Consider the following 14,267-nt stretch of genomic DNA (forward strand, 5'->3'; position numbering starts at 1 on the left):
GATGCTCATGCAAAAACGACCAAGACCATCAACACAACGACAAAAGCCCCAGAAGTAGACAGACATCTTCTACATTTATGGGATGCCCGAAAAAGTCTATTGAAACTGTGGAAAATGCAAAAATTAAATAGAAAACTTAAAATGAAGATAGCACAGGTTACGGCTGAAGCACAAGAGTATGCTATAAACTCGCCAAGCAAAACTGGGCAGATTTCTGCAATTCGCTGAAAGGTACCCTAAGCACGGCTCAAGCATGCTCAATATTAAGAAGCATGATAGACACCTCAAAAAATAAAACGGCCACAAGAAGAACCCTCCACACCATAGCCCATAAATACCCGGGCACAGATGCAGAGTTGATCCCCGCCATGCACAAGAAATACATAGGAGACCCTACTCCGGCTTGCCAAACTTCATATGCGGGTCAACCAAACCTCTCCCTTGACTCCCCCATAACACTGGCGGAGGTCTACTCAGCCGCCCGTACATTTACTAGAAACACTGCCCCTGGAGGAGACAAAGTCACCTACGCCATGATTAGGAACTTAAGCACCGAACATCTGCAAGACCTAACGAAGTACATCAACGAAGAACTGTGGGAGAAGGGACAGGTCCCATCAGCTTGGAGACACGCGGACATCATCACCATACCAAAGGCTGGAAAGCCACCGGCTGTGGAGAGTCTCCGTCCTATCTCCCTCACTTCTTCCCTGGGAAAACTCTATGAAAAAGTAGTCCACCTAAGGCTCCAAAATCACATCGACGAAAACAACATCTTTCCTTCCTGCATGCTGGGCTTCCGCAAGGGACTCTGCACGCAAGATGCTTTCCTCCGGATTAGGGAAGAAGTCATCAACACCATACCCCGAAAAGGCGAAAATTTCATTCTGGCACTAGATCTCAAAGGAGCATTCGACAACATTGGCCACCAAACCATATTGCACGAATTAAACAATATCAACTGCGGGGAGAAAATCTTCAAATACGTGAAGGCTTTCCTCTCAGATCGCACAGCCACCATAGGAATTGGAGAGATCCGATCACCAAAAGTATCCATGCCGAACAAAGGTACACCGCAGGGTTGTATAATCTCTCCAATCCTATTTAACATAGCAATGATAAATTTAGCAAAAACACTGTTGACCCTCACTGATATTGGCTTCACTTTATACGCGGGCGACATCACCATCTGGACTACTCAGGGATCCTTGGCGCAAAAAGAAGAAGGTCTGCAAGCCGCTATAGACCTAGCCGAGGAATTTGCCGGGGAGAGCGGTCTTCAATGCTCCCCAGAAAAATCCGAACTTATCAGGCTACACAGAAGAAATTACAAGTCCCCAGGAAAAATTCAGCTCTCTCTAGGAGACCAGATAATTCAAGAGAAGGACAAGATCGGAGTTTTGGGGCTGTGGTTGCAAAGCAATTTGAAAGTGGATTATACAATCAAAACACTCAAAACCAGTCAACCAAATTTCCAGAATGATTAGAAGGGTGACCTGTAACCGGAAAGGGATGAGGGGGGAGGACACCCTCCGCCTTGTACAAACCCTAGTCGTTAGCAGGATTACCTACGGGCTCCCATATCATGAAATTAGATTCACTGATAAAAGGGCCATTGACACTATCATAAACGGAGCCTATAAAACAGCCCTAAACCGCCCGCCAACAACATCAACGGAACTTCTTTGGGCACTCGGAGTGCACAACAACGAGGAGGTCAAGGAGGCTGTTCTAGAGAGTCAGAAACAACGCCTAATAACAGTGCAGGCGGGTAGGGAAATCCTGTCAAAACTAGGGCTATGCCAGGCACTAAGAACTTCTGAGATCAAATCACAAATTCCGACATCCACAAGAAACAACATCTATGTGAACCCGATACCCAAGCACATGCACCATGAGTTACAGAAGGGTCGAAGGAAAGCCAGAGTCAAATCATTGGAAATACAATTGTCTAAAGACGCGGAAGTTGTCTACGTGGACATAGGGGCTTACGGCGAACCTGGCAAGTTCACAATAGCTGCAGTTGACCACAAGAAGAGGCCAATTATTTAGGCTTCGATCTATGCCAAGGATCTATGCGGAAGCGGAATCACTGGCAATAGCCGTCACCATCACACGTCCTCACACGTAGTGACGGACTCCCAACCAGCCTGCAGGGACTACCTGGCAGGAAAACCTCACAAAAAAGCGTGTGCAACATTACGTTCCATCTCCCAGACGCACACAATTACATGGACACCTGGACACGAAGGCCTAGAAGGAAATGAGGTAGCGAATGATCTAGCCCGAGCTCTCACAAACCGGGCAGATCCCCATCCCTACCTCACCCCTCTCCTAGGACCCTACGGCGACAGGCTGGAACACCTACGGTTAGAAAGAAGAATTTTCTCACCACCACACAAACAACTTCCTTCCTCGGACGTTATAGACTGGAGAAAAATACAAACAAACACATTCCCTAATCTTCAAATTTTAGATAAGATAAGCCCAACAAAATACACGAGTCACTGTCCTTGGTGCGGTGCAAGCCCCACACTATCACATCTCTTGGGAATGCCAGGACAAACCTGACCCAACGTTAATAGTGCCATGCCCGACACACGAGCAGTGGGAGGCGGCCCTGACCAGCAAGCCTGGATTATCCAGCTAGTCCGCAAGTCAGCTGCTGCCAGCGTAGCCCTGGACAAGGGGCACCGACCACCCAGCTCCTGCGAATTTTACTGATTATTATGCTCATTAAAAGTTTCCTCTCTCTCTCTCTCTGATTTATGACAGCTCGGTTAAAACTTATTTCACTAGAACAAAATATTCACTCAAGTCTTCATTACAGTGCATAAATGTGCTTAGGTTCGTTTCCTTCATTAATAAATTAAATCAATCTTCTAAATGTTCAGTTACGTAATACACAATATCCAATACATTTTGGTTATTTCCTATGCTACTAATTCCACATTGAGCTTAAACATGTGATTTATCTCATTCTAAGCATTTACCTCCTTAGGACGTCGCATATGCGGCCTACAACGATCAACTTCCGGAGGGCTTTAAGGGAACAAGAGGAGGCCATACTAAAGGTAAGAATGAAGAACCTCGTTCCACCTACGCATCGTCCATCAGTGGAGCTGATATTTAGTTAGTGTATAAATTGTTAGGGTTTATTTACAGAGCGATTCTGCACCTTAGCCTGATGTGCTAAGTAACAGATGGTGAGCTTCTTCTTCTTCTTTCTCTATTGCGGAGAGCCTCTTTTTGCACTTCCTTCTCCTCTTCTGTGCGCATGCCTGACAATATTTCGAGCAACCCATATCATAGCCGTATGTTTGGTGTTTGACGTGTTATATTACAAACCTGTGATCCGCAAAAAGATGGAATTAGAAAAAGTAAAAACCTTAAAAGATCTAACAAATAGCAGTGCCCCGGGTACATATTCTATCTATGAGTTCTGTAGCATCATTTGAGGATATAAATCATATTTGCAACTACTGTACAATGAAATGTACTAAAAAACCCCCAATGATCTGCATCCAAAAAATATATACTGTTTAAAGAAATAAGAATCAAAGACAGATGCTATGTGGATTGCGAGCATGGAAAAGTTGTTCTTTGCATATCAGCAAATCACTTGTCTTGGCGTCCTCAGTATTATCATCAACACGCCGCCACAATGTACGCACCGTCCTCGCCATGGATGTAGAAAAGGCTTACGATAATATCAGTCATGCTGCCATTCTGGACTTTATTGACATGCTTCATTTACCGCTCAGAGTACGCAATTTTGTAAAATCTTTCCTTGAAAGTAGACAATTTCCAATACGCCTCAGTAGCGAGGCCATAGGATCATTTGTCCCTCTTCGCAGCGTACCCCAGCATTATTTAATATTGCGTTTATCTCACTTGCATGGCGGTTACATAAAATTTCTGATGTCAAATTCTTAATATACGCTGATGACATCACGGTGTGGAGCACTCACAACGACCTACTGACTCAATCATCGGCCCTGCAATCAGCTTTAGATATTACGTTCACATATGCATCTTCCATTGGCCTTGAACTTTCCGCCAGTAAAACTACGTTCATATCAGTCGCCAACCGCTGGGGCCGCCGTAAACTATCGGCAACACCTATTCGTCTACATCTATCCGGAATCCCACTTCAGGAAAGTTCAACAGTAAAAATATTGGGCTTAACAATTCATGAGTCAGGAACTGGAACTGCATGGCTGTCTGGCGCTAAAAAACAGGCGTTACAGACACTGGGTCTGATTAGACGCATTGCTCCAAAAATGGGCGTCGCTCGCTCAGATGTTGCTAGACAGTTGGTCCGGGCAGTTGTGCAACCGCGCCTTGTTTATCAAGCCCAATTCCAGCATTTGACAAGGGCACAATGGGATAGACTTGAGGCTATAAATCGAGAGGAAATGAGGGTCATCACCTGCCTCCCTCGCATTACACCAATCGTGGCGCTCCAAGAAAACGCACAACAAAACACAATTGATGAACTGGTGCAGCAACGACGTGATGCACGCAAGCTTAAGGCCACACTCTCTCACGCAACGTGCGCTCTGAAGGCTTATGCTACGACACATTCACTACTACTACCGCCACTGCCAGTTCTTCCTCCTTGGCGTTTTGTACAGCTGAGCGATAACAAGCCAACTGGTTTACGCCGACCAAGAACAGGGGAAACGGCGTCGTCACTTCGCGACCGAATTATGGAACAAGGCGCCCGCTTGCCACATGGTTGCATTATAATTTACGTCGACGCAAGCATCAAAGCCTGTGAAGTGATAACAGCAGTTTACTGTCCTAGCAAATCTTCATTCAACAAGACGTCAACATTTCAATTACAGGAACCTCCATCTTCTTTCTGTGCGGAACTGCTTGCAGTGCAAGAGGCGCTTCGCTCTGTGACCGCCATTCCCATGCTTCCCACGGCCCGTATTAGCATACGTACAGATGCCCTCCAGGTGACAAAGCAACTTAGACGCGCTAATAGTAGCCCGGAGATCTGCCAGAACATACACAGTCTAGCGGCTCGCATACCAAATCCAATTCGTATTGAATAGACCCCGCGTGACCTTTTAAGTGCTCAAAGCCAAGTGGATTCTACCACCCGCCTTTCAAACTCAACCTCGACATCGCCAAACCTCATAAAATTGGACAATGTCACCCTGCTTTTAACAAGAAAGGAGCACCTCCGGCGCCGTACACGTGCTCTTATACCTCCGTGTACGGTAAGCCTCCCCCGCGGTCTAACCCGTGCAGAGGAGGTGGCGCTTCGGAGGATTAGAGTTGGGGTGGCCTGAACTCCAGCGGTGATCCGAAAGTGGTAAAATTTCGGTATTTATATCCACACCCTGGGTGCCCCATCTGCAAGTCTAGAAATATAGAAGCTGACATCCATCACCTACTGTGGGTTGCCCAGCGTTGAAGCCAACGCGGATTCGGCACCTGGTGGCAGCTGGCCTCTCCCCCCATAATCCGCTGTCATATGCTGTTTGGACACTGGGACCGCATTATCGTTCACTCCTCGATTTCATTGCATCAGCCAACCTTTTTTCATTTATTTGACCACACCCTTCATCCATCATAACATTCCTTTTATGCCCTGAGGCAATAAACTTCGCAAAATAATTGTTTACTCTATCTTGAGATTAAGTTAGTGATTATGAAACAAACCTATCATCATACCAACTCGTTTTATTTATGTATGAAGCTACCAGATATAAAGGATTGTAATTTTGCATCTTTAGCTCTACTGCAGTAGGATTTGAAATGAGCATTCATCATTATATTCAAATATGGAGATTATTCTGCTTCGCAAAACTCTGAGCTAGAAAATAAGGAGTTGCTTAGGTTATGTGAAAAAGAATTAAAATAAGGTGCTCAGACATACGTTTTTGCCATTCAAGCCTTAACAAAGATTTAAATTCATAATTTCCTATGCTGTAGTGCATTAGAAAATAAGTTTTTTTTCGCTTTTCACAATAGTATGCCATTATCTGATTCAAAGCTGTGACCCTCACACTTGGGCGACGCAAGGAACTGAGATATTTAAAAACGTAATAAGTAAAAACGTGTTGACAACGTTCATGCCATTTGCGGCACTAGTCGCGAGCACAAGCTGTTCGGGCCAGGATCGCAGGGACCTACCCTGACCTAACCCTAGAAAGCCAGCTCGCCCTACAATAAACCTCGTTATTGTCTTGGTGGCATATGCGAAGACCAATTCTGGAGCTACGCACTGGTACATTTTATATATTACGCCCTATATATATAGCCGTTCAAAAAAGCACTATGAGCCAGAAGTTATAGGCCTATAAAGAAAAGTGACACATGCCTAAAAACATGAAAAGGTTTTACTGACGCTTCAACTGAGGATCAGCCTTCATCAGCTTCATCATGAAGGCTGGTCCCCAGTAAAAATTTTATATATGTATGTATATATATATATGAACACTCTCAAGGCTCGTATACAGACAACATAAACACCCAAGCAAGTAGCAGGGGGGACAGAGACCGATGTAGCTCAGTTGGAAGAGCACCGGATGCGATATTCGGAGGTCGTTGGTTCGGTTTGTTTTTGTTTACTTTGTTTTTTAGTTATATTTCCCCTAAACAGATTACATTACTAATTTTTGTGATTATCCAAGTAAACATTAAAAAAAAAGACTTAAAGTACCATCTCCAACGCTTTCCTTGGCCTCGCCGACTGTTGGCTTCTTTCCTTCATGTATTATAACGAGCACCCTCATTTCCCCTCAATTGATCTGCTTGTAGCTTACGGGGGTCTCGGTTCTGGCAGTCTTGAAGCCATAGGAGCGTAAAAGGGTTCTAGCACAGCTTTCGCCCTCGCTCTTGAACACGTGCCACGTGACGCTGGCGGTAACAAAGGACGTTCCACGTCCGCCGCTATGGCTGAGGGTGGCGCTGGTGAACACACTTAAGGTTCGTATACAGACAACATAAACACCCAAGCAAGTAGCAGGGGGGACAGCGGCCGATGTAGCTCAGTTGGAAGAGCTCCGGACGCCATATTCGGAGGTCGTGGGTTCGGTTCCCACCATCGGCACGTTGTTTTTCCTTCTACTTTGTGTTTAATTATATTTCCCCTAAAGAGATTACATTACTAATTTCTGTGATTATCCAAGTAAACATTAAAAAAAAGACATAAAGTACCATCCCCAACGCTTTCCGTGGCCTCGCCGACTGTTGGCTTCTTTCCTTCACACACATATATATATATATATATATATATATATATATATATATATATATATATATATATATATATATATATATATATATATATATATATATATATATATATATATATATATATATATATACTGTAAATAAGATGGCCTGGCGATCACCAGTTCCTCGAGCCAAAACCTGCAAGCGTTTACTTTGACCTCGCCCTACAATCAAGCTCGCTATAATTTTGGTAGAGTATGCGAGGACTAATTCTAGAGCTATGCAGTTTTACCCTTGGTACCAGGATGCCCTATGATGCCGTCCAACCAACCGCTTCTCCACCGCCACCAGCAACCTGCCTGTGAGCTTCGTCAACGGGATCCTTCGATTTTCAGTATTATGGACAACCACGATGTGGAGGACTGGCTGGCCTCTTACGCCCGGATGAGCGCTCACAACCGGTGGACGATAGCATGAAGTTGGCAAATGTTACCTTCTACTTGAGAGATGTTGCGAAACACTGGTTCAAAAATCACGAATCAGATTTCGCCACCTGGTCCGCATTCAAGATCGCCCTTATTGATATCTTCGGGCGGCCGGCCGTGGGCAAGCTTCGCACTGAGCACCGTCTTTGCTTTCGCTCTCAGCACGTCAGTGAAAACTTCAGGAGTCATATAGAAGACGCCCTCGAGCTATGCAAGCGCAGCAGTGCATCAATAACTGAGTTTGACCCCCTACATCATGTGCTCGAGGCATTGAAAACGACGCCGTTCTCATACTTGCGGCAAAGAGACCAACCTCCGTCAGCGAGATTCTCAATCTGTGCTAGAGGTATGATGAGCTGCTTCGAGGACGTCTTATCTCGGTTGCCCTCCGCCCAGAGGTCAAGACTCTTAACAACATCGACGTGAAGACAGCAGTCAACGAGCTTTCTTATGATCCAGATCCAGCGGTTCGTCCGTGAGGAGGTCGCCAGGCAACTGCAACTGCTTCCCTCTGTTTCGAACCCGACATGAGATCTCACAATCTCACACCGACACTTCATATGTAGCCACATAGACTGCAATATCGGAGTCTCTAAGGCCTCAAATTCGCTCTGTCATCTACTTGACCCTACATGACCCTACCTCTCAAAGACCGAGCGAACAAAATCTCTTACATGCATATGCAGGCACTAAGAAGGTCTTTTTCTTGAACTGAAAGACAGATATAGTGACCATGCTCCAGTGCAGCCTTCCCAGATTATATCGGTGTGGAAAACCCGCAGCTCGACTGCCCTATACTCTGTCTGAGGTAAGAGCAGCAATTGCCATTTTAAACTGCGATTCCGCCTCCGGCCCAGATATGGTAAAGAATAATATACTTCGTAACCTGGACGAAGATACTCTATGCTCCCTAACTAAGTACATGCTGAAATCGGGGTCAGGGAACTCAATGCCACATACATAGAAAACGGCAGAGATAATTCTAATTTCAAAACCAGGAAAACCCCTCAGCCTTGAAAATCTTAGGCCAATTTCACTCACATCTTGTGTAGGTGAGCTCATGGAACATGTTTAGATCCGCCTCAACAGATTTACGGAGGAGGAAGAGCTGTAACCGCCCCCCCCCCTCCCAACATGTTTGGATAAAGCCAAACTTTCCGCTCAGGACGTAATGCTTCAGCTAAAACACATAATAATTGATGCGAGAAGGTGGGACAGCAAAATCATTTTCTCACTAGACCTAGAAAAGCCTTTTGATAATGTGGGACATGATTCCATCTTAACGAACCTCCACGAACTCGGGGTCAGAGCCACTACACACAACTATAGAAAAGACTTTCTCTCAGGTAGAAAGGCCTTCTTTCGAGTAAGAGATCTCCACTCGGATGACTTTACCGTCTGCAAAAAAAGCACCCCACAGGAATCGATCTTCTCGCCCTTTCTCTTCATCGCAATGCTCAAACTTCCACACCATTTAGCGCAGGTTTCTCAGCTCCATCGCAGCCTCTATGAGAATGACAACTTGTGGACCGAAGAGTTCATTAATACCAAGATCGAGGGGAGACTACAGCGTGTCATTGATATCGTAGTGAATTATTTAGACCCCAGGGGCTAAGTCCCGGCTAAATCTGAAATTATCGCATTCCGCAAAACTAGATTAATTGCGCAAACACCACCACCAAACTCATATTCGTTGAGTCCCTATTCCTCAAGTACCCAAAATTAAAATCCTGGGCTTAAACTTAAAAAACGCGAATTCAATGGTGATGCAATTCAAATGCTTCAAGGATCCTCGAAGAAAATTATGCTACTCATCCGCCGCATTAGCAACCGCCAGTCCGGCTTGAGAGAATAAAATACTCTCCGCTTAGTACAAGCCTTTGTGGTCAGTCGCATAGCCTCTATATTCTCTCTCATCTAAAGTCAGCTCACAAAGGAAAAAGTGGAGGCCGTGATAAGAAAATGCGTCAAGCAAACACTGTAGCTTCCCGTTCACAAAGCGACAGAGAGAGCCTCCGGCCTCGGTGCTTATAACAAGCTAAGTGAGGTCACGATCACAAACTCGCAATACGAACTGTTATCAGGCGCATCAACAGGCAGATAGATTCTGCTCACACTAAGCATATATTACGAACGAAAAGGAGGACTGATAATTGACCTTCCCAAACATATACGAGAGCTCTTGGTCATCCCACCGATGATCATGCAGCCAGATTTACACGCTGAACCTCGCGCAGAGAGAGCCAAATCTTTGTCCAAACTTTTTTTACTGATATATATATGTATTGTAAATCGATGCAGCGGATTCCTTGCATGCAAAGATGGTAGCTCGGGTTAACAGAGAACATGATATAGGCGTATCTGAGGGCACTATATGTTGTGGGGCTCCGCAGCCCCTTCAAGTGTTTTAAACTGTGCGCGCGTTTTCCTATTTGTATCGTGTTTCCGAGGGCAGAGCGAGTGTGCATGATCGAGCAGCTAACCTTGGAGGCGGGATGCTAGCGGCGAAGAGACGAGGGTAGATAAACGCGTCGGAAGCAAGGCGCGGGGCATTTTGCCCCCGGGAGGGGCTAGCGCGGGGCGGCCAGCGAGCGTCACGAGCCAGCGGGGTGTGCACGGACGACGGAAAGAAGAGCGGCGACAGGAAAATGGAAGGGGTGCCTGTAGAATTGCCCTAGGCGTATTCGCGTCAATTGTTGCCACGCGAGGAGCAATGTCGCGTGTGCCACAGCTAGTGCATTGGTGCCATCGCTCGCCCTGTTCCCGGCGCAGTGTGTTTTGTGTGCCGCGGTGAAACCCTGACCCTCGTTCGGTTTTATCCTTGGCAGTGTATTGTCGTGCTCGTTTGCATTGTTATGACCGTGCATCATCCGCACTTGCGCGCTCTATTGTTCGCCTGTGGGCATGGATAAGTGCTGTGGATATGTGCTGTGGATATGTGCTGTTGGTACAATGGCGCTAAGTGAGCCTGTTTCCATGAATCCTTTTGTGTAAGCCTGTTTTGCTTTGTGGAGACCCTGCAAATGCCAAATTGGCCCTGTCAAGGGAACGTCTAGAAAAATACAAAGAAACGTCCCCCTGCGGGAAATAGCCGGAAGTGCTTTCGTTCAATTGTTCACCCTTCCCGTCGAGAAGCGCTATTGTCCAGTGAGGAATGCCTACTGTCCAAAGGAGACGACAGAGTGACACGTCCGCTGACATACAGGACAAGAAAGGAGCTAGGTAATTACGGCCATTAGAGGATTTCCCGGGAATGCAGGAAGGATTTGTAATTGTCGGAAAGGGACAATGCTGGGAGCAGTATGTGGCGCGCACGTGCACTTGGGTTTCTGAGAAGGAAATCCACTTACCGGAACCAGCATACCGGATCTTTGCTGAAGAATAGAAATGTACCTCCTCGCCGTTCCCAAGCTCTTCCCGCCAACAAGTGACCACGCCCAACGAAACAATGCCGGACCAGTCAGTGCATCAGACCATCAATGCAGTGATGTGTTCTATTGGATGCCGATATCTAAGGGGCGTGCCCTGGAACTGGTTGGTCAGCATCTTCAGAGAGGGGCTGGACATAGGGGGTTTTAAGGACGTTGCAGAGCACGAAATGACGCTCTGAGCCCGGGGTAAACGGCTCATCCAGACGCTTCTCGCTATGAACTCTTTACGCTTGCCATTTTGTTATTATACCCTTCTTTTTCATGTAAATAATCATGTAAATAAGTTTTCTCAAAGTGCCATTAAACCTGCTTGTATATATTTTACCAACTTCGAAGATTCAATCCTTCATCAACCCCGAGTCTCTGCATGATACCAAGTGAAGGCCGGGTCAACCTAGTCCCAGCGTCGCGACAACTGGTGACCAGCGTTAGGATCTGAATCTACAAGCCACAACATCTGGTGATTGGAGGTGGGATCTGGATCTACAAGCTACAACATCTGGTGATTGAAGGTGGATCAAAATCTACAAGCCACAACATCTGGTGATCGGAGGTGGCATCTGAAGTTACAAGCCACAACATCTGGTGATCCGAGGTGGCATCTCAAGCAACAAGCAGGAGAAACAATCGGCCAACAAGAGAGCAGCTCGGAACATCGATCGCAGGTGTGGGTGAGTGCTTGGCTTTTCTTCTGATGTGGACCAGGTTCTAGAACAGGGTTAGATTTTAGAACTGGTAAAGAGTGTTGAAACGCCTTTAGGTTTGGTAGTTTGCACAGTTGTTTTGGAAGTAGTCGACACTCGGAGCGATCATGGACCTAGAAAAGCTGCAGAAACCGGAACTGTTGCAATTGTGTGAGGAATTGGGAATTGATACAAGTGGTTTGGCACGAAAACCCTTGATTATAAAAGCAATCACTGATCTGGGAACCGATGATGAGGAGCTCAGTGAAGCATGGAACCTCATCGGTCAAAAATAGGAACAGCTCAGACAGCAGAAAGAGCGGGAAAAAGAGGAAAAGAGGCGTGAGCGTGAAATTGAAATTGAAAGAGAAGCAAAAAGGCTGGAGCTAGAAATTGAGCTCCGGAAATTAGAACTAGAGTTGAGCAAGAGGTCGGGCAATTGTCCCCGGCCAGCGGTACCTCTTCTCAACAAGGAGGCAGACTTCAAGATGTCAAAGTACATGCAGCCATATGTGATATCAGGGGATATCAGTCTGTATTTGGCTAACTTTGAGCGAACCTGCAAAAAACTGTCCTCCCAGCGAGACACTTGGTCTCAGAGATTATTGACGGTTCTGCCCTGCGAGGCAGCGGAGGTTGTCGCGCGGCTAAGCAAGGAGGGCGCGGACAACTACAAAAAGGTCAAGGCTTGCCTTCTGAGAAAGTATAGGCTTAGCGCCGAGGCGTTCAGACAACGTTTTCGGAACGCTACTAGGTCCAGGGACGAGAGTTACCCTGAATTCCTATACGATTTAAGAGTCAATTTGGACGAGTGGCTAAAGAGCACTGATTCCTGCAGTGATAGGGGCGCTGTAGTCGAGCGAATTCTTTTGGAGCAGTTTTATAACTGCCTCCCAGAAAAAGAAAGAAATTGGTTATAGGACCGAGGCAAAATTAAGTCGGCAACTGAAGCTGCCGAACTCATTGAGGAGTATGCTTCGCGCCGACAATTCAGCAACCCAGCAGTGGATAGGCCCTGCAATCCCAAGTTGAGTGTGAATAACTGTCAGGAAAGGCACTTTGCTAGAGTTGGAAAAGAAAAAAGGAAGGTTTCTTCAGGCAAACTCCCTAGAAAGGACGGCAGTGAGAAATGTGGGGAAGTGACCAACCCGCAGAACACAAAGAACAAGCTCGGGGCTAGGAAGCCGCTCACATGCTTTAGGTGTAATGAGCAGGGTCACATTGCCGTCAACTGCCGGAAAGAAAAAGTTGCTTTCTCGTATGTCAGTGACTGCGATGAAAATATGCAGCTTTTGGAACCCTACCTGCATGACCTAGTAGTCAACGGGAAGCCTTGCAAGGTACTGCGCGATTCGGCCGCAACGGTGGATGTTGTCCATCCGGCGTATGTGTCGCCTTCCGACTATACAGGACAGTGTGCATGGATCCGCCAGGTAGTGGAGGAACAGAGTGTGTGCTTGCCAATCGCGAACGTGGTCATCGAGGGCCCTTTCGGCGAGTTAACAACCGAGGCTGCCGTTTCAGGAAAGCTTCCTAAGTGCTATCCGTATTTGTTTTCCAACAAATCGGACATGTTACTGCGAAAGAGGGGCATCCTTTTAAGAGACAGAGTTGTGCAAGCCTTAACACGTTCAAAGGCACGAGAACTAGCTACACTGCTCATACCAGAAAATTCCACAGTGGAGGAAACTGCAGTTAAAACAGTGGTCGATGCGGAAGATAGCAGGTCAGAAAACTTTGAGAGCGAGGCATCTCAGATAAGTGAACTTGAAAGTTAGCTTGATAAGACACGGAATGAGGACGTTCTTGAGAGTAACCTCTTGCCGCCAGTGTCTAGTAATCTCACGAGACTTCTAAGTGGAACCCGAGAGGACTTAGCTATGGAGCTAGCCAATGCTCCCAAGATACAGGAGCTTCTCAAAAAGACGGAGCAGATAGGAGAACTAAAGACTTCCCAGCTGTCCGATCTGGGCGAGATAATAACAGCGTTTGAGGCCTGCTTCGTGGACAGGCCAGGCAGGACTGATTTGACTGAGCACGATATTGAGCTGACTTCAGACGTGCCAGTGCGATCAAGGTGCTACCGATTCTCTCCAAGGCAAAGAGAAATTCTGGATAGGGAAGTAACTCGCATGCTGGAATTGGGAGTAATAAAACCCTCGGAAAGCGATTATGCTTCGCCTATGATCTTAGTAGAAGCTCCAGGTAAAGACCCTAGGCCTGTGGTAGGCTACCGAAAGCTAAATTCTCTCACCAGGGATCAAGTGTATCCTATTCCGAATATTGAGGAGAGAGTAGAACAGGTCAGTAGAGCGGCATATGTGACTACGCTGGACCTTACTCGAGGATACTGGCAAGTACCGCTCACTGAACGCGCCAGCAGATACGCGGCTTTCGTCACTCCGACGGGCAGCTACCAGCCAACAATGATGAGTTTCGGGCTCAAAAATGCTCCATTTTGTTTTTCCCGA

The 14,267-nt window shown here is 46.5% G+C and overlaps 1 protein-coding gene and 1 non-coding gene across 2 annotated transcripts in view; both read left to right on the forward strand.

Moving 5' to 3' along the window:
- The window catches only part of LOC146188366 (cell-death-related nuclease 7-like), an 88,776-nt gene that overhangs the window by 34,289 nt on the left and 40,220 nt on the right, over positions 1-14,267 (forward strand). The window contains exon 3 of the mRNA XM_084603751.1: positions 3,002-3,074. Within this exon, the coding sequence (XP_084459877.1) occupies positions 3,002-3,074 (73 nt within the window). The remainder of the gene's footprint in view (positions 1-3,001; positions 3,075-14,267) is intronic.
- On the forward strand, positions 7,000-7,072 carry TRNAW-CCA (transfer RNA tryptophan (anticodon CCA)). The gene has a single exon. It is a non-coding gene; the product is annotated as a tRNA-Trp (tRNA).

This window comes from Amblyomma maculatum, chromosome 5, assembly GCF_055883805.1.
Source record: "Amblyomma maculatum isolate TAMU_Amacu chromosome 5, ASM5588380v1, whole genome shotgun sequence".
NCBI lineage: Eukaryota > Metazoa > Arthropoda > Arachnida > Ixodida > Ixodidae > Amblyomma > Amblyomma maculatum.